Below are 23,123 nucleotides of genomic sequence, written 5' to 3' on the forward strand. Positions count from 1 at the left end.
ATAAATACCAAAAAAATATACAAACTTGTGTTATGTAAATTAAATATATTCATAAAAAATATTTAAAAGCATTTTAGACATAAATATTTAAAAATAGTCCTTTCTTTTTTCATTACACGGGTACATAACCCTAAGAATAATAAATAATAATTAATTATGCTACAATCCAAATCTTTTTAACAACCAAATTTAATCAAGTTAGTTCAAATCCAACAAAAATTAGTTTCATTAGTGAGAGCGTATAAATACGCTCCAACTCTCAGTAACGGCATCACGCGTTTCTTTTTCTTCTTTGGATTCTTTCTTCTTCTTTGCGCTCTTCCTCCTTTTTCTTCGCATTCTGCATGCAATTGCTGCATTTTTTTCTTTTCCTCTTTCTCTTCCTAGTAATTTTGTAATATTATATATTTATTTTTTTCTTTATTTGATTTTTTTTCCTTATGATGATGATGAGGAGGAGGAGGAGGAGGAGAAGGATGATGATGATGCTACATAAAGATACCAAACTCAAGCCTATAACAAGAATTACATTGAATCTAAATAAAAATAATACCGAAATTTTAAAATGGTGACCCAAAAAAAAAACTGAACTCAAAACAAGTACAAAAACATGAATCACATTGAATCTAACTCATGATAACACCAAAATTTGAAAACGATGACACCAGAAAACTCATCAACATGGTTTAAATCATATAAGAAATACTACAACTACATAGATATTCCAAATCCAAGCCTATGACAAAAATCACACTAAATTTAGATCAAAATAATATCGAAATTTTAAAATGGTGACACTAGAAAAAACTAAAGCCAAAACATGCATAGAAACATGAATCATAATAAATCTAACTCATAATAACACTGAAACTTGAAAATGATGGTACCAGAAAACTCATTAACATAGCTTAAATTACATAAGAAACACTACAATTACATAGAGATTTCAAATTCAAGTCTATGACAAGAATCACAATGATGATGATGATGATGATGGAGGAGGAGAAAAAGAAAAGAAGAGAAAAATATCAAATGAAAAGGAGGGAAGAGGGAGAGGTGGAGATGGCGATGGCGGCAGTGGTGGTAGCACTACAAGAAAAACGTTGAGTACTGTCAAATTCATTGAATATATTTGACGGTAATTATTTTACTGTCGGATTTACCGTCGAAAAATATCAGCTGGTATAAACCTTTTCGGTAAATATTTACCGTCAGATTTTTGTGTCCGACAAAATTTACTGTCGAATTTTCCAATGGAATATATTAACAATAAAAACGGATCATGGTCGATGGTACTGTCAGAATAATCTTATGGTAACATTTGGCACCACTTCGTTTTGCTTTTCCTGCCATATCACCGGTAGATTCATCCTATGCTATTTTCGACAGAAAAGTTATTTGAATTTTTTCTTTAAAAAATATTACTGTCGGAATAGTCCAACGGTAATTCCAACGGTAGAGTTCTTCTTTATTTAAATTATATTTTTGCATCCATTTCTAGTGTACCTTGATAATTAATAATTGAAATACTGCTTCAAATTTGACGTGAATTACGAAAAATTTAAAATACAAATACCGAATAATGGTAATTGAAATATCTAAAAGAATGCTAACTATATTACATTCAGAGAACTATGTTTACATTCACTGAAACATATATTATAAATATGCAAAGTTTCATAAAGAAATACATATCACAAAACTATATTTACATTAACCCTAATCAGATTTTGTTGTTGTTTAAAATGGCGGTTTGTAACCGCCGTTTTTACCTGGGTTTAATGGCATCCTCCTCGTTTAAAATGGCATTTGTAACTGCCGTTTTTACCTGGGTTTAATGGCATCCTTCTCGTTAAAAATGGCGTTTATAACCGCCATTTTTACCTGTATTTAATGGCATCTTTTTCGTTTAAAATGGAATTCTAAACGCCGTTTTTACCAGGGTTTAATGACATCCTTTTCATTTAAAATGGCATTTTTAACTGCCGTTTTTACCGGATAAAAATGATATTTTTTATCTTTTAAAAATGTAATTTTTACTATTATTTTTATCTTGCTAAATAAATAATTTTTTTATTAAAATTCTACAATAACAAAATCATAATCCATAGACAAAATATTATATAACTCAAAGTATTAAACATAATATATGATTTTTTAGTATTACAAATAAAAAATAATAATTCCTATACAAAGTATCAAACTATTATATAACTCATAAACAAAGTATTAAACATAATATATAACTTTTTCGTATTGGAAATAAAAAATAATAATTCATATACAAAGTATCAACTATCTAACAGGCCTATAAGCAGTAGTTATCCACAAGTTCTGATTTAATTCAATAAATAGTCCATGGTATTATGATTATCACTGGCTACTTCTTCTGATTATTCCAATTGCCACTTCTACCTTCTGGGATTCTTTGGACGCTAAACATGTACTCATTTGCAGTTGTAACCTGATAAAAAATTGCCACTTCTACCTTCTGGGATTCTTTGGACGCTAAACATGTACTCATCTGCAGTTGTAACCTGATAAAAAAGAAAAAAAAGAAAATACAATCAAATTCGTGTGTAGTTTCTTTTACATGAAATTGAATAGTTTTGAGTATATATAATGGTACTGGTTTATTTAATCTTATCATTGACACCAAGATAAACTTTCATTGGAAATCTTTTCCTAAAAATTAAAAGTAGAAAAGATGAGAAAAAATGGAAGAAACAGAGAAACTCGACCTATAATCAAGTAGAAGAAGATTGCGAGCCTTGTCCAAGAACTAATGACATGTGTCTGATAAATGATGTTTTATGAGTATCTGCATGTGCACACACACAAGTGTCATAGATGAATATAACTAAATTTAAGAATTTGACATATGAATATATTCATCAAGTGGCATAGATCACAAACAAAACTATATTCATCAAGTGGCATAACTGTCATGAACCTGGATAAAATGTCTAACCTGGACAAGCACCAATAGCAATCAGCCTCTATTAGAAATTTTCTCTGCAGATAGATCAAACATTGACCAATTATCGATACCCCTTGCAAGTGTTCTGATAGGAAAACGACTAAAAATGGTGTAACAAGATCATTTATCCCCTGTACATATCCACTGGCAGGATGCCGAATAGCCCTGGCAAAAGAACAATAAGTCATATAAGTAAATGACTAAAATAATAATACAAAAAAAATTAGCATTAAAAAATTAGTCAAAACAAAGTATGATCCGGAGTATCAACCAGGGATAAAGTTTGATATACTTAAAATCGGAAAAATAAGAGCCTAAAACAAAAAGATCTATTCTGGTTATAGGTTCTTTTTCCTATATACTTTTCCTAAGTAAGCTATTGCTCTGAACTGATAATCAAAAGTAAAGGTACTCTAGAACAGAGCAATTATTCCCAACACCTTCTGAAGTATACACTACAGATGAGCTCTAGCAATCAGCTTCAGACTGTTTGTATGATTAAATTGTTCAGATATATCCTGAAAGGACAAATGTGATCAATAAAAGGAGTTAAATTTTATATTACATTAAGCCATCTTAAATTATCAACAGTAGAGCTATAACAAAATCATAACTTCCTAGAGCAAATTAAATAAGCAAGCAACTAACCTTGCTTTCATCATGGAGACGAAATTTCAAACTATTTACTGCTTCAGTGACTCTCTCTTTATTAGCTGACATTAGGTGTGTGAATGCTGCCTACAAAACAGCTTTTACCTTCCCTTCATCATCCTGATCACTGGTTCGTAAGACCAGGTCTGTATTTTTAGCCCCAATCAATCGTGCAACTTCCGGAACAGTATGAAGCAAAGCCTTAAGCTCCGAAAATAAAACACAACACACCGCTGAGTTAGCCCATACTGCATAATTTTTCAATGATGCATTAGAATAATCCTGCCAGCCAAATATGGATAAGAAAACTTCTATTAGATACACATAAAAACAGATTAAATAATCAATTAACAACAATCCAGTATGATGATGTACATACCGAAACTTTGTTCCCACTCTTGACCTGTATTCGAATACTAAATTACAATGAAATAGAATGACAAAAAGGTCGACCATCTGAATATGCTATAAACATCAGAGTTATAGGCTGATTACATGTACATACTTTTCAGAATAATGAAGGAGGTACAAGTACATGAGCTTCTTCACTTTCAATGATTGAGAAGCAACATTTTTAACAACCTACAATTTCTCGTTCAATGAGTAAATGGAGGGAGAACAGAACATGAGAAAGAGTAAATGAGCAGCATATCATTTTCTAAAGCTACACATCATATATATGCATACTCTAATTATTTCCCAAGCAATCAAGGTACTCTTTGGGTTAACTGTAAGGTAAAATCCTGCTATATTAAAAAAAGAATAACAAATTCACAACAAAACTAGTTCATTATGTAGTTTCAACTCAGCTAAACAAAAAGAAAGCCATTTAAGGTATGTTTGGTTGAGGTGCAAAAAAGGCCTGGAAGTTTTTGCGGATGACTTTAGGTGAAGTTAAAAAGGGAGCTCATCCATGGACCCTAAACCTTCAACCAAACATATCTGTATTGTCAAAATTTCAACAATACCTAGAGCAGCATCATACCCCTGCTTGGACAGCAATGGAGGGGGCTTTTCCATAGGCTCAGGATCGATCATTTCGGTCTTCACAGCCTTTCTTACAGCTATAGCTGTAAAACCAGAAACAGAAAGTATAGCCAGCCATCCTCCAACTGCACAGCATTAACAACTCTCACCATTACATAGTAAACAAAAACATCAATTACACAAACAAACATGAAACCAGGAATTTTGGCTTTGGTCCAAACTGTGTTCTTTTCAATTCTTATTTCACCCTACAACCATCCTTAATCCAATTAAAACCCCACACTTTCTCCCCAGATATAAGTTTATTCTAACCATAACAAGAGTTTAACCAGTTAACCGAACGATACAAATGAAATATTTCAATTGGAGCATATTTTCTCATTTTCAGATTTTAAATAAATTTCTCTTTATCAATCGAGGTACAAAAATAAAATGAAATTTGCTATGGTTCAAGATCAAAATCAAGATGTAACTGAGTGCAAAATGAAACGAGAGAATAAATGAAAAGCGCAACAAGCTACTGAGAAACTATTCATAAATAACCGATGGAGAAATCAACGCTTACAAGTGAACAAAAAATGAATAATGGAAATTACATTCTTGTGCTTATTTTCCTTCCCCTACCAAAACAAGAAGATTATAGTGCCACTTTAAAAGCCTCAAACTTCATCTAATTGGCTTGGCTAAAAGAGATTAGAACAGAACCAATAGGAACATATGTGACATGTAACAATGAATCAAAGAAAAATTCTCCCTATAATTTATATTTACATTGCATTTGGAGAGGCATAGCTTTCTAGTGATAAGGATTAATCCCCTCACCAAAGACTAATAAAAGCCTTTCTAATTTTATACCTGAATAAAAGATCAATTTTATACCTGATTGACATAAATCACCACAGGAAAAGGATAATTATCTTACTCTCCTTCTTGGTTTCTTTTGAAAGTTGTTAACAGAGAAGAGCTTCTTCAAGACCTTCACATTCACCACCATGCTAGGCCTATTGATATTCTTAGTTGCTAGAACTAGTGCATCATCATTATTGTTATTATTGGCAAATCTTGATGAAGCTGGAGTAGCACATCTGAAATCAACACATATTCTATTATCACAAAACTTAATAATACTTTATCAAAAGCCTAGAAACCAAGGAAATTAGATTCTTAATTCGATAGTGAGCAAAAACAAACAACCATTGATAGAAAATTAGGAATTTAAAAACCCTAAATTTCAGTAAAAAAGTGAAAAGAAGAAAGAAAGACCTATGTGGCGCTGGCGAATGAGGACCATGGCGTGGTGGATTGACTTGGCCACGCCGAACTTGAAGACGAAAGTCTGGAGGCGGTGCTCAAGGAAGTTCTCGACGGTGAGAGCGAGGACGTAATCGCGGAAGTTACAGAGAAGGCGGCACCAAATCACAGAAGCTCGCTAATGGCAGTAACAATGCTGCCTGCGGCGGCGAGGTGATAAACAGAGCAGCAAGGAGATGATAGGCGATGGCTAACCTTCAGATCGAAGCCAGAACAAGATCGTAGAAGCTCATTGAAGGCAGCGGCACGATGTTGATAGGTGTCGCGAGGGGATGAGCAGCGGCAGGGAGATGAACGATGGCGGTGAATTAAGCGGCAGCAACAAATATTCAGATCGAAGCCAGATCGAGAACCAGATAGAAGCTCGATGAAGGAAGCAACAATAGCGTTTCTTGCAGCGGCGAGGAGATGAGAAGCGATGAGAGGATAAATGATAGCGAGGAAATAATTGGCAGCGACGTGAGGTGAAGGACAATGGCGTGAGATGAACGGTGGAAAAAGATTAGGGTTCGTCATTTACATTACCCACAAACTTCTCATATATGCAGCAACACATCATCCAAATTAAAAAAGAAACTGAAAATGATAGGGGCGGTTTTAAACCGCCAGAATCAACTAAAACCGCCACAAAAATATGAAAATTCTGGCAGAGACTAAAAACGCCGAAATTGGCAAACAAAACGGCAATTTTGTGTAACCGCCATAAAACTATTGCCATTTTAATCTACTTTTTTTGTAGTGCTTCTTCTTGAAGATCGTCGTCCTCTGGTGGAAGTACATCGGCATCTAGTCCAAGGTCAATGATGTCATCATCCATAACAGTAGATTGAAGGGAGATTGGCTCACCGGTATCAACCACCATTTTTGGAGGAGTTGGGTTATCAATTTGATAAGGTTTCTGATGTAACACCCTAACTTTTAGCACCTCATGATCACACTAAAAGTCTGAGTGCTAATTACCTCTATTCCTTTAATTATATACTATGTTTATTTAATATTGAGTCTTTGTGAATACGAACTGAATCTTTAGTTAAGAAAACGGAAAGTTTTTACTTTAATCACTTAATCACAAAGATATATATATATATATATATATATATATATATATATATATATATATATTCACATAGCATTATTTACATAGACTTATTTCAAGATACTCAAATACAAGTCTTATCCCCTCTAAAAGCTAAAAACAATAAACGACGAAGGGAAAATAAAATTTAAGAACTTAACTCGTAAACTCAATCTTCTATGCTCCTGTAGTTCCGCACTAAACCTTCGCACCTGTAGCTGAAAGGGGTGAAAATAGGGGGTAAGAATTGGGAAGTTCTTTGTAGGATCGGTGTTAGAAGTTAAGTTCGTTTCATTATGTTTCCAGTCAATAACAACATCCAACAAAGTATAATCCAAATGAACAATTACAGAACATAGAAACCCGATCACAAACACACACAATCATAGAAAACACAATCACAAACAAATATATGCAAACAAGTATGATGCATGTCTAGTCCTACGTAGGCCATGAGCTCATGTGTCGGTTGCCTACCCGCTCCCAACATTACCTGGGCCCAAGTCCCAAATATGATTTTTCAGATGCATACAGTGTGCATATAAGTCTTACAGCCAGACCGCATACAGTGTGACTTTTAAGGGTATTTCAATATTCTTACATATGAAAAATAGTTCTCAGTGTGTGGGCGTCCCCACTATACATTCGATACTAAGGCCCAAACAAGGTCGCATCTGCTCTCCTGTGGCAGACAGTCTTTTAAAGTCTTTTTATCTGTGTCCTCTGCTCTGTTGTGGCAGATATCCCTTTAGTTAATACATTTTTTTCTTTTCTGTGCTATGCTCTTCTATGGCAGAGGTTTGTTAGATTCTTTTAATCTTTGCTCTCTACTCTCCTGTGGTAGAGATCCCTTTAGTTAATACATTCTTTTATTCCTGCTTTTTGTTCTCCTGTGTCAGAGGTTCTTTAGATTATTTTAATATTTGCTCTCTTCTCTCCTGTGGCAGAGGTTCTTTAATATTTTTCTTTCCTTTTCTTTTCTTTCTCCTTCTTTGCTTTCCTATCATTCCATAATATAATTTATCTTCGCATTATTCCCTTGCCTTTCCCTAAGTGTCTTATGAAAAAGAATTATAAAGTACTTTAATTAAGTCTGCGTTCTCTAAAATTTTTAAGATTACTCTGCTTACTTGCTTTCTCATTAATATTACACATTATAATATTCTTACAAAATAATATCTTTGATAAATACTAATTATAATAATGATTTATTTTAATATAAATGAGTAATTTTAAAGAAGTATTTAAAATAATATTTATAATCTCCTTTTAAAACTTAGTTTATAAAACCTTATTTTTAAAATTTTTAATAAGAATTTTTTAATATTCTATTTTTAACCTTAATATTTTATAAAATTATATTTGGAACCCTAACTTATTTTTATATTTATAAAAAATAACCTGAACTTTTATAAAATACCCATTTTTACTCTCGTGCTTTATTTATTATCCAAAATACTCGAAAAATTATATAATTTACAAATTGTACCTCGATTTTTATATACACATACAATGTTACCCTTCAAAAATAAAGTTTAAATACTAATCTTCCTCTATACCAAAACCGAAACCCTTAGCCCTTTCCTTTCAAAATGTTACTTGTGTGTTTAATCTGTTTTCGAGTTTTTCGATTGCTGATTTTTCTCAGCTTTTGATTTAATTTTTCAACTACTAAATCTCATCAATTTCTTCAAAATACTATATCACAACAGTTCCAAAATCATTAAAACAACCACAGCTGAGCTGTTTCTCATAGCCAAACCAACAAATTACAAGCAACAACAATAATTCAACATAAACTCATTCAAACTCAAACAATAATCAACCAAATCAACATTCACTTATCAAATTCACATTTAATTATTATAAAGTTACCAAACCCTACCTCCATACGAAATTAAAATACTCGAAACTCCAGAGAAGTTTTTCAACTGAGTTGCTGAAGAAGAAAACGTTAAAAGTTGTCTGTGCCTCTTAAAACTCTAATTGGCCGAACTCAAGGAGAAGAAGAGCGTAGCTATGTCACCATCAATTTCTACTAATCAAAAATAACATCAACATGTAAAGAAAGAGAATATAAATACTTTTATTAAATTATATTTTTTTATTAGAGTTGCAGATCTTAAGAAATCGAACTTGAAAGGAGATTGGCCATGGATTCACGTTCTCTCGCACGGTCTTTCTCTTTCTTTTTCTTGTGATTTTCGGTGATCAAGACGAAGAAAGGAATTAAAATTATGTATGATGGTGATGATGCATTTGATTAAAAGGGAATAAATAATTTAAACTAATAGAATAAGTCATAATTAAATTAAACTTCAATAATTATAAAATTTTATTTAATAATTTTTGGTAAAATATTTTTTAAAAAAAATAAAATCTCAACAAATATAATGACTCATAAATAATTAATTATTTAATTTTTAAAAATTTGGGGTGTTACATCTGATCTTCTGTAGCTTCATCAGATTCGATGCGGTCTCTTGGCTTAATCTTAACTACAACCACCCAACTAGATTTGCATAAATCTGGATAAGACAAATGGTATACATGTCGTGCATTTTGAGGTAGTATAAAAGGATCGTAGTGCTTATATTTCCTGGTCACATTAACTTCAGTGATATCGTAGTCCTTATACTTTTGTGTTCCTTATCGCGAATTTGGATCATACCATTCACATTTGAATACGCATACCTTGTATGTAGTGCGACAGAAATACTGTAATTCAATGACCACCGCATGAATTCCCGTGAACCCAAACTCCAATGTTATCTGTTTTCTTTCTAATCGACCATTGTAAGGTATAGAACCGATATCCATTGACATTATAAATTGGATAGCTAGTAGTCTCATTCATTGGGCCCCAACTAAGTGCAACTAGTTCCGAATCTGTTGTGTCAGTTAGCTGCACACAGATGTATTCTCGGAACTAACATGAAAAATTATTCAATGAGATTTCAAGATTTGTCTCTTGGAATAACCTATATGATAGAATAGGATAACAAAATTTTAATTAGATTAAGGCCCAGTTTGGGTAAACAGCTTAATTAAGCTCATTTTGAAAAAATAGGTTAAACAATAAATGACTATATTAAAAGCATTTTATAAATAAGTTATGTTGTGTTTGGGTTTTTAGTTCTAAAAGTGCTTATTTTATAGAAATGTGATAAAAAGTAGTAGTATTATGAGAGACGTCATTTTTTTAACTTCTCTATAAGCTCCTAAATAGCTTCTTAGAAAGCTGCAATTTGGTTTTAAAAACTGCATCAGACATTAATACTACTACTTTTCATAAGTCAAAAGCTCAAAAAAGTTACTTTTGAAACTTCTCAAACGGGCTCTAAGAAGCTAGTATGTTACTAATTGTAATATTTACGAAGACTTAAAAAACTCACATGAGGTAGGGTTAAATTTGGTCACAGTTAAACAACACATGCAAATGTCCAGTGTCGATTTCTTTCTGCTCTAATAACCAATAGTCACTGTTCGCACCCATTGCAACTCCTTCAGACAAAAGATTGGATATATTGTTCCATTTGACGAGGATTCTCTCATCTCACTATTCTTTGCAAGTCTCGTTCTATGTGACTCAACATGAGACTGAAAATAGAATAATCAAATTACGGAAGTTTTCTTAGTTAGGAATGCTTCACAAATGCTGTCCTCGATCCGAGCTCTGTTCTTGACGGTGTGCTTGAATGAACCAATCATCCTCTCAAATGCGTATATCCACTGAAATTGGACTGACCCACATAGTATTGCTTCGTACGATAGGTGGACTACTAAATATTTCATAACATCAAAAACAAATGGAGGGAATATCCTCTTCAGCTTACAAAGTATGATGAGAATGTTCTTGTCCATGACTGTGAGATCATTAATACTAAGTTTCATAGAACATAACACCTTAAAGAACTCACTTAGTTCTGTGAGCGGTTTCTAGATGTTGGTTAGAAGTTCTCAGAATGTAACCAAAAGCAAAGACTCCTTGAATACATGATAATTATGACTCTTCAACCCAGCAAACCTACCTTGTGACACGTTTTCACATCTGCTTATGTTAGAGGCGTAACCATCAGGAAACCTCAATCCTCTAATCCACTTACAAATATTTTGCCCCTACTCCCTCGTTAGAACGAAGGACGTCTTTGGTTTAGTCCATCGCTCATTATCAAGTCTCTTTAAGTGCAAATTTGGCCATCTGCAAATGTCCATCAAGTCTAACGTAGCCTTATCATTGTCCTTTGTTCGCACATCATCCATTACTGTGTGCGTGATGTTATCAAACACATTTCTTTCAATATGTATTACATCAAGACAATGTCGAACCAAGTTGTCTTTCCAATAAGGCAACTCCCAAAATATACTCTATTTAATCCAATTATGTCCCCTACCATATCCCAGAGGTCTCAGACCTACCGCATTATTGATGATTTGTGGGATTCTTCTGACACGCTGCCAAACTTACGTACCAACCAACTGATCAAGTGCCGCTTCTTCTTCAATTTTATTTTTTTAAACGAGTCCTTGTTGCACCGAAAAGGAGAATCCATGTCGAGAAATCTTCTATAGAAATCAAACCACAAATTCTTACCCCACATTCGTCAACCAAAATCCTTTTGTATCCTCCATAAAACTGGGACATGCCATTTTGCCTTGAGTCAACCAACCTGACAACATGCCGTATGCAGGAAATTCATTAATGGTCCATATTAACATAGTCTATAGTTGAAAGTTTGTCTTCGTTGAAATATCATACCTTTGTATAATATTCATCCACAACTTCTTTAACTCATCCACCAAGGACTGCAAGAAAACATCTATTTTGGCCTTTGGATTGATGGGACCAGGTATGATGCAAGTTAGGGAACATTTATAGGTCTTTATGCACATATCGGCACTCAGGTTATATGGTGTCACCACTACGGCCCAACAAGAGTACGCGTACCAAAATTGGAATTCAGTGCGAACCTGTCATAGCACAAAGTTAGTCTAACGTTTCTGGGCTCGCTCGCAAATGTAAAATGGATCCGATCAAACTGCTTCCAGGTTTCTCTGTTTAACGGGTGCGTCATGATTCCATTATCTGTCTTGTTGTTACTATGCCAAGTCATGTGAGGGGCCGAACTTATCGATGCATACAATCGTTTTAGCCTAGGGATCAAGGGCAAGTAGTATATTCGTTTTATTGGAACTCTCTTTAACCAGCGTTTACAAATCTGTTCTCTTTCGAATTGAAACCTTAGTGAATTACAGAATCTGCACTAAGTTAAGTCTGCATCTGTCTTGTAATACACCATACAACCATTCAAATAACAGTCAATTTTCAATGAATTTAGACCCTATTTTGAAACTAGCTTCTTTACTTCGTAGTGATTTCGGGGGATGCCAGTGGTCTCAGCAGCCACCAGTTCGTTGCATAGAGTGGCCTACTTATCAAAAGACTCTTGGATATGATTTGACTCCAACTTAATAGTCATCGTTCTAACACATGTAGACAACTCCGAATGAAGGCAACCCTCGAACAACGGTCTCGTAGCAGACAACTCCGAGTTAGGCTCTTATTTATCCTCTTCCAATTCCGTAACATCTGTTGCATCAAACACCATCTTGTTATATCTCTCTTGGTTATCCTCCCAAGTCATTTCTTCCATGTTTATGTCTCTCTCCACCCGAACCCTAGTTTATCGATAGTCGGACCTATTCAAATTTGAGGCAGAACTTTAACTCCTTATTCGTTCACTTTCCTGTGCTCTGTCCACATCCAATACCCATTCTTAAACCCATTACGGTATAGGTGGTGGTTATATCCGACGTTCTAATCACTTAGATAATAATGCACACAAACCTTTTATCCAATGATTGCTTCCTCTCACCAACAAGCTATAACTCAAATGGCATAGTCTTCCCATCTTTACCTAGAGGTCTCGAATTCGAGTCTCACTCCTAACTTAAAAAAAAATGATTGCTTCCTCTCACTAGAACGAAAAAGAAAATATCCTAAAAATCGGGGGGATAATTTATCTAAATCACTTGATGCCTGATCGTACTCGTTGCTAGATCTGAGCAAGAACCTCAGCTGAGCACCCAACACAGAATGTTAAGAAAAACATCACAATTTTCCGTCACTACAAGATTTATATATATTTGTGGGTATTTTTTAGAGGAGATTTTTAAAAATCTCTGCAATTTATTTTATATGTGGCATTTTAATAAACTCCCACCAAATACCTAACAATAAAATCCTACTATTATCAATTACCACAATTAAAATTTCTTCAAAATCCAAGAAACACTAGAAGAGAAAGAAGAGAAGGAAGAGAAGAATGAGAGCTCACCGAAGCCCTAAGCTCACGATAGACATCTCCACCGCCGTCTCCATCGCCGCCATCGCCGCCGCTAAAGTTAATCTCCTTTCTGCTTCTGCCATAAAGCTACTGAGATCAAGCCAAGGCGCTGCCTTCATCAACGCATTTTCAGATCTAATTGCAACGCCCAAGCCTATGAGATCGAGAGAAACCGCTTCTTCGGTTAACTCTCCTTGGGCAATAACGCTCGTGTTCTCCATCGATATTCTATCCTTTCTGTACGCTTTTCTTTTTACTCATTCTTAATTTCTGGTTCTCCTTCTCCTTTTCCTTTTTATTCGTTTTCTTTGTTTTTAATTCTCAGATTTTGAATGATTTGTTATGTGATATAACATTCGATGAGTTCTATTATCTATTGATTGATAACATTATTTCAAATTCTCAAGCACTCCAAGTGTTCGATGAATTGTTTATTCTCTTAATTGAAATCCTGATAAATTGATTTGCTAATTTTTGAATTTTGATTTCGCGACACTCTTTTTCTTTGATACTAATCTATATATTTGAAATCCTGATAAATTGATTTTATTTAGAAACAGCTATGTTGCTTGAACATTAGAATACAGTGAAAATCCATGTGAGCATGAATAACTTTACCTTAAATCCTCTTGTATTTGTCATGAAAAATAGGTACAACCGAGTAACTGAAACTTGTGATTTATCTGCAGGTTTTTTATAACTAGTATGATACTAAATTGCTTGAAATAATCAATTTAAAGTGTGTTCATGAATAGATTCAGTAATAATATTGTAAGAACTAATGAGAAGGTTCTTATTTATAACAATCATTCTTTTTCACCATTTTACATGTGACATTGCACTTATGTCATTTTTCAGGAGAGGAATGAGAGGCTATTTTATAAGCTTCTGATTGATAACATGGAGGAACTACTTCTTGTTGTTTACACTCACCTCCTCCTCTAGCCACGCCTCCTCACTCAGCTCCTATGCATATGGATTCCACCGATTCTTCGGCAGTTCAAGTAATCACTCCAAGCATCACTCTCTTCACTCTGCTGTTACTTAATTTTGCTTTTTTATTTCCACGTTAGTTAGGTGTTTTTAACTTTGAAAATTTGCATCGTTGGATTCTTTATTCTTTTTTTGTTGGTTTGATTTTGAAGGCAAAAGATAAAGAGAAAGAGCAGCTCACAGAGAATATGAACAAATTGCATATTGAAGGATCATCATCATTTGGGAATGGATCACCTAACTTCAGAAGAAAACCGGTCATTATCATAGTTGTAGGAATGACAGGTAAATATTTAATAGTTCTTGCTTAGTTTCTCTCTTGTGCTAAAGTAACAGAAAATGGTGTTAGAAGAACTGAACAATGATTGAGAATTAAAACTAAATTTGTGCTTAGATACTGGGAAAACAACATTTCTTCATACGTTGGTTTGCCACACACAAATGTCGAATATTCGGGGTTATGTGGTCAATCTTGACCCAGCTATCATGACCCTGCCGTTTGCTGCAAACATTGATATTAGAGATACTGTTGTTGATACACCCCGTTCAGAAAATCCCACCACTTTCATGAGCAACATGCTTTATGCTTGTAGTATCCTCTACAAGACCAGGTTACCTCTTATCTTGGCTTTCAACAAGGTTGATGTAGCTCAGCATGAATTTGCCTTGGAGGTATTCTTTATTCTTGAAGAATCTTATTATTGTTTTGTTTACTGATTTGCATCTAAAGTATAAAGATGGAGACATAATGACATTGAGCTGTATCTATAACGATGTTGTGGATACCACTAGAACATATTCAAAAATCACAAAAGATTGGATGTTAACACTTATCAATTTTGGATGTTCATATATATATATATATAGGGGAAGCATTGATTGAATTTCTGAGGGCCCTCAATGATTCCAATAATCAAATTAAAGATTGGAATAGTTTTTTTGTGAGCCCCTGCTATAGTTGGTCTAATGTTGATTGTAGCAACAAACATGTTATATCTCTGTAGGTTCACAATCTGTATATATATTCTTTTTGATTTTGTGTTCCCTTTCTTTTTCTTATTTGGTTTTGAGTTTTGACAATGCATTAGTTGCTTCTTGCAGGAACTTGGCATCAAAAGGATTTTCTGGAACACTTTTTCCCTGAATTGCCAAATTGAAATACTTGGTTAGCTTGTATGTTGTTACTGTCATAGATTCACATTTTTTATGAGATTTGATAATTCTGATATTGTACGAATCTAAGAATCAGATTACCATAGCTTATCTCAAGTACATTTTCCTGTATGCTATAAATGTTATTGTTCATATATAAAGTGTTCACCAAGTGTTTGATCAAATGTTAGTGACTTATTGGTACATAAAAGTAACCTGGTGGGATACTCTTTCTACATGTAGGGAGTTGCAGGACAACAAATTTTGCAGGCCCTTTACCTGACTACATCGCCAACTTAATGCGCCTCGAATATCTTAATCTTGCTGACAATAATTTCAGTGGTTCTGTCCCGGCTACTTGGGACCGACTTTCAAGTCTAAAGCATCTGTACTTTTCCAAAGGCCTTTTCCTCCTTAATGTCTAAAAAGGATGCTCCTTCCAATTCACAATAACATCAATACAATCTGTATCAAGATACATAAATTTATGAATGTACTAAACAACAGTTAAAATGAAAGTTATTGTAACCGGAGGTAGTATTAGAATGAGTTTCCCACGTGATGATCTCATTTGTGATCCAGGTTGTTGAAAGGGAATGACTTATCTGGACATATTCCAGATACAATTGCAAACCTTACTGGATTGGCAGAATTGTAAGAACACTATTCTTGATTACATGAAACTTATCCTTATATTGTATACACTATGGCGCTTCTATATATTTTATAAATGTTTTTTATTTCACAGGGATCTTTCATCTAATGGTCTTACTGGAACTATCCCAATGCCACTCTTTTCAATTCCAATATTTAAGTAAATCTCATTACAACTTCATATACAACTTGTTGAGTATTTTCGGACTTTCAATTAATGTCCCTCTAATCTTCATTTTTATTGTATTTTAATTTTCAGTTTTTCGAACACACTTCTTCATTGCTGCTCTAGCTTGGATCAGCCTTGTGCTTCTAAACCTTCACTTCCTGGTTTGTTTGCATAAACTGCTATGTTTTGTCCACATAGCTTTAACTAATGTTTAAGAAAGAAGAAGAGGTGCTTATATTTTTTCCTCTTATATTGCAGGTTCAACCAACAAACCAAAACTTGTAAAGATTGTTGGTTTTGCAAGTTTTGGTTTATTTGCACTGATAATTCTTGGGGCTATCTTTATATATAGATACAATCACATGCACAGACATAAAACTAATGTCTTTTTTTATGTTTCAGGTAAGGAAAAAAAAAAGCATTCCCTTCAATGCAAGTTTCTTTTCTCATAGCACACATTAATAACAAGTAAACCACAAATTTATCTACTAATAAAGTTTGAAATGCTGATAATTTCGTCCTGAAAGAATGAAACAAGCACATGATACTTGAAAGGCACTTCTTTGTAAAATTTCACATATCCACGTTATTAGAAATGAAATTTTCACATAGTAAAATTTTGTTAACGAAATTGTCAGCCTATAATATGTCTCTGTTAATTATTAATTAATTAAAATGCAAGAAAACATTTGTACACATATATGTATATAAATGATTTTAGATACCTTCAAAGCATCATAATTCATAAATGTGATGGCATCTAGAAAAGTTATAACAGAAGTTAAGTACCTTATGAAATTTGCAGGTGAAGATGAGAGCCAAATTTCCTTTTGGCAACTGAGAAGATTTTCATGGCGTGAACTGCAACATGTGACTAATAATTTATAAAATACTCTTTAAAGGTTTTCTGGGATTGTATTTATATTTTTATTTTGAGATTTTTATGTAATTAGATGATATTGAAATATTGAAGTTGTTGTTTTATTTTACTTTTTAAAGAAAAACAATAATAGCTATGTAGAAGAATACCATGTGGAATTATAAAAAAGATGAGATTAACGAATGATTTGAAATTAAAAATAAATAAATACTTATAGGGTTTGTGGAGATTTAAAAATCTCACAAAATAGTTTATTTTTATTAAATTAAAAAATTATTTTGTGGGGATTTTAAACCATCACAAAAGTGATTTAAAACTATCATAAAAATCTAATATAAAACCCCCACTAAACACACACAAAACTCTCCACTGAATGAATTGTGAAGGTTTTTAAAAATCTCCACAAAAGACCTCGTGGCACCTCAAATTTTAGGGGTTTTAGAAACCTCCACAAATTATTTGGTGGAGGTTATAAACTTCCACAAATAGGAGAAAAAACCTCCACAAATAAACAAAAATCTTGTAGTGCGTGTAATATTACTTGACCAACTAAAGGGAACAATATGAGTGTTTCAAAACAATACCAGTTCCCCAGCAAGCTCATACAGAGATTCATCAAGTGTTGCCTGTGTATGATAACACTTACAGACACATACATTACCATTCACTCTTTTTACGTTTAATAAAAAAATAATTTTAATACAATGAGGAGAAGGCTAATAGAAGATGGAGGATAAGAGTTCCTCTATACAAAAGCAAAAGAAACAAAAAGATTATCTATAAAGCATGGCTTTCCTACCTCTCAACATGTCCGAGAAAGAAAGCCCTATATAATGATCATGATCTTTACACCAAATAGATGCCAGACATCTAATAACATAAAACTTTCTTGTTAAAATATTTATCATTTAAGGTGTCAGCATTACGCTCCATTCTCCAACGAAATAATTCAAATGGTGGCGTATACTGCACAGTGCCACAAAAACTTTGCCTCTTTCCTGATTCCAAACCCAACAAACATAGCCAATAAGAACTGATTTAAAGTTGCACAACATGCACAACATTCATCAAAAATACTAATCAAATTGTTCCATGAAAACACAGCCATAAGACAATGCAAAAACATGTGAATTTGATTCTGAATTTGTCCCACACATAACACGCACACACATATATAAATTATGAATGCCACAAAGTGCAATATGAGAGGATTAACAAAAGCATAGAGAGAATAAAAAAATATAAAAAAATAAAAATAAAAAAACAGCATCTGCCCTGTTTACTATTTATTTGTTGCAGATAACAAACCAAAAACCAATTCAATAAGAGAGCAAGGAGCTTGATACTATTTAAGAATTGAACGAAACAATTTTTATACAGTGGACTGCAATGATTGAAGAAATAGACAAACTACACATATCAGAAAGCGAAAAATGTCAGGAATGTAACGATTCTACATATGAGCAAATCTATTCAGAAAGGCAAGTGAATCTTACCAATATATAGTAAGCTGCAGTGCGATGCCATCTACGTTCAAAGCATTCCTCAAACAATCTATAATAAACCAAAAAAACTTAAAACATTTACACTACTAGAATACAAAATGGAAAAGCATTGTAACTTCCAGCACTGGACAAATAGTAAGGAGTTTAAACTGGTCATAATATATAAATAGATATCAGATGAATGCAGTAAAATTGTTAAATATTCTTTAAAACATATATATATATATATATATATATAAAAGGTGAAGTCGTGGCCAGAATATTAATGGCTAAAGATGGCCAAGAATTGACCTTCAAATAAAATAATGACACCTGGTAGATTTGGTTTCACAACTTTTCAATAGTTCAAAAGGTGATTAAGAGTGTGCAATAATTACTAGAAAGTTATCATGTGGATAGAATTGTCATTTAAAATTACTTTATGTGTTGTTGGATCTTGAACAAAAATATTATTGGGCTATTATACAAAATAAAATCAAAACTGCACAAGCATGAGCTCCAATAATTTTTTTGGCACAATTGTAAAATAAAGTTTATTTCTTCAATAATTTATTCCTTAGTTTGTTTGTATTTTCTAAAAAAATAACCGTAAAAAATATTATAATACCCTAAAAATTTTATTAAGGGAACAAAATTTATATTTTTTTGCCACATATATTTGTAAGATTTATTTTTTATATTTGTTTAAAAAATTGTTGGATTGTGAGAGTGTTTGGTTTTTTTTTAATAATTATATAAAAAAATAATAATGAATTAATATAAATATATTAACATTTGTAAAATACATGTTATAAACATTAAAGTCAGCTATCAGTATAAAATATATGTTAGAATATAAATACATATTTATTATCTATTATATACTACTGATTTTACAACTAAAATATGCCACATGTTACTTTTTCATTGTAATTAAAATCAAATTTTTCTCTCGAAAATTAAAGAATTCTCTCCTCCTCTCTCTCTCTTTCTCTATCTCTCTCATTCCTTCACTCACTCTATCTCTCTTATATATCATTATCAATTACTAATTATAAATTTGACAATTAAAATATACAACATAGAATTCTCTAATTACATTCAAACAAAATTAAAATTTTGAAATTGAATATAGCTATATTATATATTATATTTATATATTACTAACTAATTTAATAACTAAAAAGTGTCACATGACACTCTCTTATTAAAATTTAAAGAAAATATTTTCTTCTAAAATTACTAAATTTCCTTCTTACATTCTCTTATCTACCTCTTTTTTTCTTCTATTTCTCTCTATCATTCGCACTCTATATATAATTTATATTTTATATTAGAAATTTGACAAATAAAAAATATGCCACCAAATATTCTTTTATTGTAATTAAAATAAAAAAATTGTTAACTTTAATATATAAATATAATATATAATATAACTATATTCAATTTTAAAATTTTAATTTTATTTGAATGTAATTAGAGAATGTCATGTTGTATATTTTGATTGTTAAATTTATAATTAATAATTAATAATGATATATAAGAGAGATAGAGTGAGTGAAAGAATGAGAGAGATAGAGAAAGTGTGAGAGATGAGGGAAGAATTCTTTAATTTTGGAAAGAAAAATTTTATTTTAATTGCAATAAAAAATTGACATGTGACACATTTTGGTTGTAAAATTAGTAGTATATAATAGATATAATACATATGTATTTATATTTTAATATATGTTTTATATTGGTGGCTGACTTTAGTGAATAATTTTAGTGTACATATAACATAACCTTTTATTTAGTGAACCCTTTATTTAGTGAAGTTTTAGTCATGCATGAAATGGTTAATTTCATTAAAAAAACTTTTACTGTAAATTTTACACATAATCAATTCTGCAATTAAATAACAAAAATTTATTGAATAATTAATTTACAAACAGAAAGAGATTTCATTATTTGAACTTAATTTAAAAAAAAAATTGTGATGATTTAGTTTAAATTTTAGTCTTTTTTAAATTTATGTTTTTTTATCTCTCTTACACAATTATATATTGACATGTACTTTTTTTTATATTATACAAAAGATAACTAATAAAATATAATGGCACAAAATATTTACGAAGACACTATTATTAAACATATTATAAAAAATATTGTCAACATATTAAAATAGCAAGAAGATACTTTTTAATTATTAAATTTTATGATATGTTAATTAAGTTATTAAAATTTTATTAATATACTTAATTTTACAAATGTTAATATATTTATATTAATTCATTATTATATTTTTTGTATAATTATTAAAAAAAACGAACACTCTCACAATCCAACAATTTTTTAAACAAATATAAAAAATAAAGCTTACAAATATATCTCGTAAAAAAATACTAATTTTGTTCTCTTAATAAAATTTTTAGGGTATGATAATATTTTCTACGGTTATTTTTTGTAGAGAAATACAAACAAATTAAGAAACAAATTATTAAAGAAATAAACTTTATTTTACAATCTAGCCAAAAAAATTATTGGATCTTATACTTGAGTAGTTTTGATTTTATTTTGTATAATGGCCTAATAATATTTTTGTCTAAAACCCAACAACACATGAGGTAACCTCAAATGACAATTCTATCCATAAGGTAACTTTCTAGTAATTATTGTACACTCACTTAACTTTTTAGAATATTGAAAAGTTGTAAAACCAAACCCACCAAATGTCACTAGGTCAACTCTTAGCCATCTTTAGCCATTAGTATTTTAGCCACCAAAGACTTCACCTATATATAAACCATAAAATATAAAAACAACACTTCTTTTACCAATTCTATTCACTTTTTGTAAGTGTAGCATTGGTCAATCCAAAGTTCACTTTTAACCATAAACAAGTGTAATAGCCCGTGCCATGTACGTGATAAGATTGAAATTATAATTTTAAATTTTTTTGTTAAGATTAATTTAAATTATAATAATTTGATTAATAAAAATGTAATATATTATGTATTGTTTGTTTTTTCTTAATTTAATATTAAATGTATTAACTCTAAAATAGTTATTAATTAGTTTTAGTAATTTACTTTTTTTAATAAATCAAACATATATACTCAATGTGACCATAAATAACCTAGTAATACTTAGATCCACCAACAAATTTTTATATGTTGTTTTACTGTCAAGTAAAAACATATCAAAATTAGCTCAAAATAAATAATAAATTATTAGAGAATTCTAATGCACAAAATTCTCTAATAAACAATAAATAATTTAAACCCACTAAAAAATAACTCAACACTTTTCTTTGATACCTGCAAAACATATACCTGAAATAATATTATATCAATGTTAGTATATAGTTTTACAATTATCGACTGTATTTACTATACGTGACTCCTTCTTAAAAGTTATTCTACATACGTGTGCAGTCGAAAAATAAATTACTGGACTTTATTTTATTTTTCTAAATTACTATAATTATGCATTATTCATTAAATGCTACTTATAATATAATTGTAATATTGTAATATAATTATAATAAATATATTTTTCTAAAATAAATTTAGAAGAGAGAATAGTGCTTTTATTTTGTAAGTGTAGCATTGGTCAATCCAAAGCTCACTTTTAACCATAAATTTGGACTATTGAGTAGTACATCAATGTCCAAAATTAAAAAATGGAATCAGGTGACTTTTAAACTTCTAATATTAGCCATCTATGCATATAAAATACAAATTTGCTCATCTCACTTTCATAATAAATCACTCCTCATCACTAGTCATCACCCCATGTGTGTGTAGAGAGAGAGAGAGAAGAGAGAGGAGGAGGAGCGGCAAGGATGCATCAAGTCGGAATGAAATTGTTGTGAACAGTGAAGAAAATGAGCAAAAATCATAAAGGAGCGGATATATAATTTGGGAAAAATTTGAAGTATACAAAAAATATCGGTATTTTAGTTGTTTTAACCATAGTTGTCAGAACCGAACTAGTAATCGAACCGGTCAGATTATTGGGTCATTGGTTCAACCGGTGGATCACTGGTTGAACCGATTGACCCAGTCCTATGTAAATAAAAAATAAAATATAAAATATAATTAATTTAAGAATGAATGAGTTTATAACTAAAATTAAAATAAATTAAATAGAAGTAAATTATTTGCTGAAAGATATATATATATATATATTAATTTGCATATAAATTGATAACAAGCTTAACAGCTTGGTGGTTGTGAGTATCATGCTTTTTTTGGATGAGGGGGGTTCGAACCCCAACTTCAACATTTTAGAAAAATTTTGAAATTCAAACGATTCGATTGAACCGGTCAAACTCGGTAAGACCGGTTCGCACCGGTTCATTTCCTTATTCGGTCAAATCATCGGACCGGACCAGTTTAGGATTTGGTTCATCGATTTTTCGGTCAAATCGATCGGTTCGGTTCGGTTTTGTTAACT

At 31.6% G+C, this 23,123-nt stretch overlaps 1 protein-coding gene and 2 long non-coding RNA genes across 15 annotated transcripts; 2 read left to right on the forward strand and 1 right to left on the reverse strand.

The window, feature by feature from the left end:
- Nucleotides 2,230-6,488, reverse strand: LOC107618090. Of its 13 annotated transcripts, none has more exons than XR_002353399.1 (9): nucleotides 5,882-6,486; nucleotides 5,498-5,703; nucleotides 4,617-4,743; nucleotides 4,137-4,213; nucleotides 3,629-4,034; nucleotides 3,421-3,498; nucleotides 2,972-3,145; nucleotides 2,742-2,821; nucleotides 2,230-2,537 (listed from the first exon to the last, which is right to left on the reverse strand). It is a non-coding gene; the product is annotated as an uncharacterized LOC107618090 (long non-coding RNA). The 13 variants fall into 13 exon arrangements; XR_002353397.1 differs by having other exon boundaries at nucleotides 4,600-4,743; XR_002353396.1 differs by having other exon boundaries at nucleotides 3,629-3,879; nucleotides 4,011-4,034; nucleotides 4,137-4,743.
- Nucleotides 15,187-15,624, forward strand: LOC107618092. The gene is made up of 2 exons (XR_001615147.2): nucleotides 15,187-15,344; nucleotides 15,446-15,624. It is a non-coding gene; the product is annotated as an uncharacterized LOC107618092 (long non-coding RNA).
- On the forward strand, nucleotides 15,746-17,000 carry LOC107616424 (probable LRR receptor-like serine/threonine-protein kinase At5g63710). The gene is made up of 5 exons (XM_016318384.2): nucleotides 15,746-15,884; nucleotides 16,079-16,150; nucleotides 16,245-16,310; nucleotides 16,410-16,480; nucleotides 16,578-17,000. Exons 1-5 carry the CDS (start codon nucleotides 15,796-15,798, stop codon nucleotides 16,769-16,771), a joined length of 492 nt encoding a protein of 163 aa, XP_016173870.2. The 5' UTR covers nucleotides 15,746-15,795; the 3' UTR covers nucleotides 16,772-17,000.

The sequence above is a fragment of the Arachis ipaensis genome, chromosome B09 (assembly GCF_000816755.2).
Source record: "Arachis ipaensis cultivar K30076 chromosome B09, Araip1.1, whole genome shotgun sequence".
Taxonomy (NCBI): Eukaryota; Viridiplantae; Streptophyta; class Magnoliopsida; order Fabales; family Fabaceae; genus Arachis; species Arachis ipaensis.